At 42.3% G+C, this 1,550-nt stretch overlaps 1 protein-coding gene across 1 annotated transcript in view; it reads left to right on the top strand.

Annotated features, from left to right (window-relative positions):
• Positions 1–258: 258 nt before the first annotated feature.
• Positions 259–1,550, top strand: part of LOC119424121 (LLGL scribble cell polarity complex component 2) — a gene marked incomplete at its 5' end in the record, with an annotated part of 37,346 nt that continues 36,054 nt past the window's right edge. The window contains 3 exon segments of the mRNA XM_037691589.1: positions 259–406; positions 490–606; positions 700–866. Of these exon segments, the coding sequence (XP_037547517.1) occupies positions 259–406; positions 490–606; positions 700–866 (432 nt within the window).

Below are 1,550 nucleotides of genomic sequence, written 5' to 3'. Positions count from 1 at the left end.
GCAGGCGCACGAGTTGTTGCTTTATTACATGATGGTGATTGCATGGATTATAATAAAAACATTGATCATAATTACAGTATAGTAATAGTATGGTAATTCTAATGTTGATAAAAGACAATTTTTTTTTTTTTTAGAATTATTCATATTGACGTCACTATTGTTAATGCTGGTATTAATACCAGCAAGCTTCCTCTTGTGCACGTGTGTCTTGTCCTGTACTATGTGCTGGTTTTTAATCTTTGTTTCCTACTGGTGAAGCTCCAAGAGGCCAACGCTCGTCTGGAAGCTGAACTGGCCGAAATGGAGCTGGCCCCCGTCCAGAGAAAGATCGAAGCTCGCTCCTCCGATGACTCCTTCACCGGCCTTGTACGGACGCTCTACTTTGCTGACACTTTCCTCTCTGACAGTGAGTTTCATTATATAAAAGATGATGTTCAGAAACAAAGAACAGGTTTTGTTCATCATGTGCAGCTCTTGATTTTCTTCTAGGTTCACATAACACGCCATCTCTGTGGGCGGGGACTAACGGCGGCTGTGTGTTTGCGTACATGCTCCGTCTTCCTGCTGCAGAGCAAAGAGCAAATGAACCTGTGACTGCTCACCCTTGTGAGTCCCAGACTTCGCAACATCATCTGTCCTCTCACTTTGCATTAAAAAAAAAAAAAAATTATGTTTAAATGTTTGCCTCCATAAATTTAGCCAAAGAGATCCAGCTGATGCACCGTGCCCCTGTTGTTGGGGTCGTTGTGTTGGACGGTCATGGGGCTCCTCTCCCCGAGCCTCTGGAGGTGGCACATGACCTGGCTCGCTCGCCTGAGATGCACGGCTCACACCACCTGGTGGTTGTATCTGAGGAGCAGTTTAAGGTCAGTTCAAACACAAACACACACATATTATTTCACACACTGTCGATTCCTCAACCAGGAGTGGAGAAATGCAAACCCAGGTCCAGTGAAGTCATGGTGCTGGGCAAAATGTAAATAAAAACTTTTCAAAGCAATATAATGAAACCTGAAATGTTTATAGTGAAGTGTTTAACTTGAATTTTTTTAACTTGACTTTCTAGAATTGTGCCGCTCAAGGTGCTGCATATTGGAGTAGCTCTGTTACTTTCATTCTGACATATCACTTTTGAAAACTTTGATTACTTTTTCTGGATGTAAATCACTTTCTTTAATGATTATTTTGTCTGATATCGGATGCTGTGAAGCTGGAAGGATTTTTACTGAAACAGTTTTACTTTTGAACATTTATGATGCGTAACCATGACAACAAGGTGTTTTTTGTTTTTTTTACAACCGGGAGCAGCTGATTAACATCTCAAAGCTCAAATTACCTCAGCTACAGCCTAAAATCCCAAATGAGTTGAAAAGAAGGTGCCGTAGATGCATTCCCATCTACGTAGTGGCGGTGCTCGAGTGACTCACAGCCAAGATCTAGTAGCTGGCAGGAAACATGGCTCATGATAAGGGTAAGGGTAAGGTGGCGCCCATGTACATGGCTTGCAATCCACCTCTGCTGATGGTGTTCGGATTATTTTTGTTTTTTGC

Source organism: Nematolebias whitei, chromosome 17 (assembly GCF_014905685.2).
Source record: "Nematolebias whitei isolate Nwh7 chromosome 17, NemWhi1, whole genome shotgun sequence".
Lineage (NCBI taxonomy): Eukaryota > Metazoa > Chordata > Actinopteri > Cyprinodontiformes > Rivulidae > Nematolebias > Nematolebias whitei.
The sequence above is the reverse complement of the archived record's forward strand: the minus strand, read 5'-3'. Positions and strand labels throughout refer to the sequence as shown.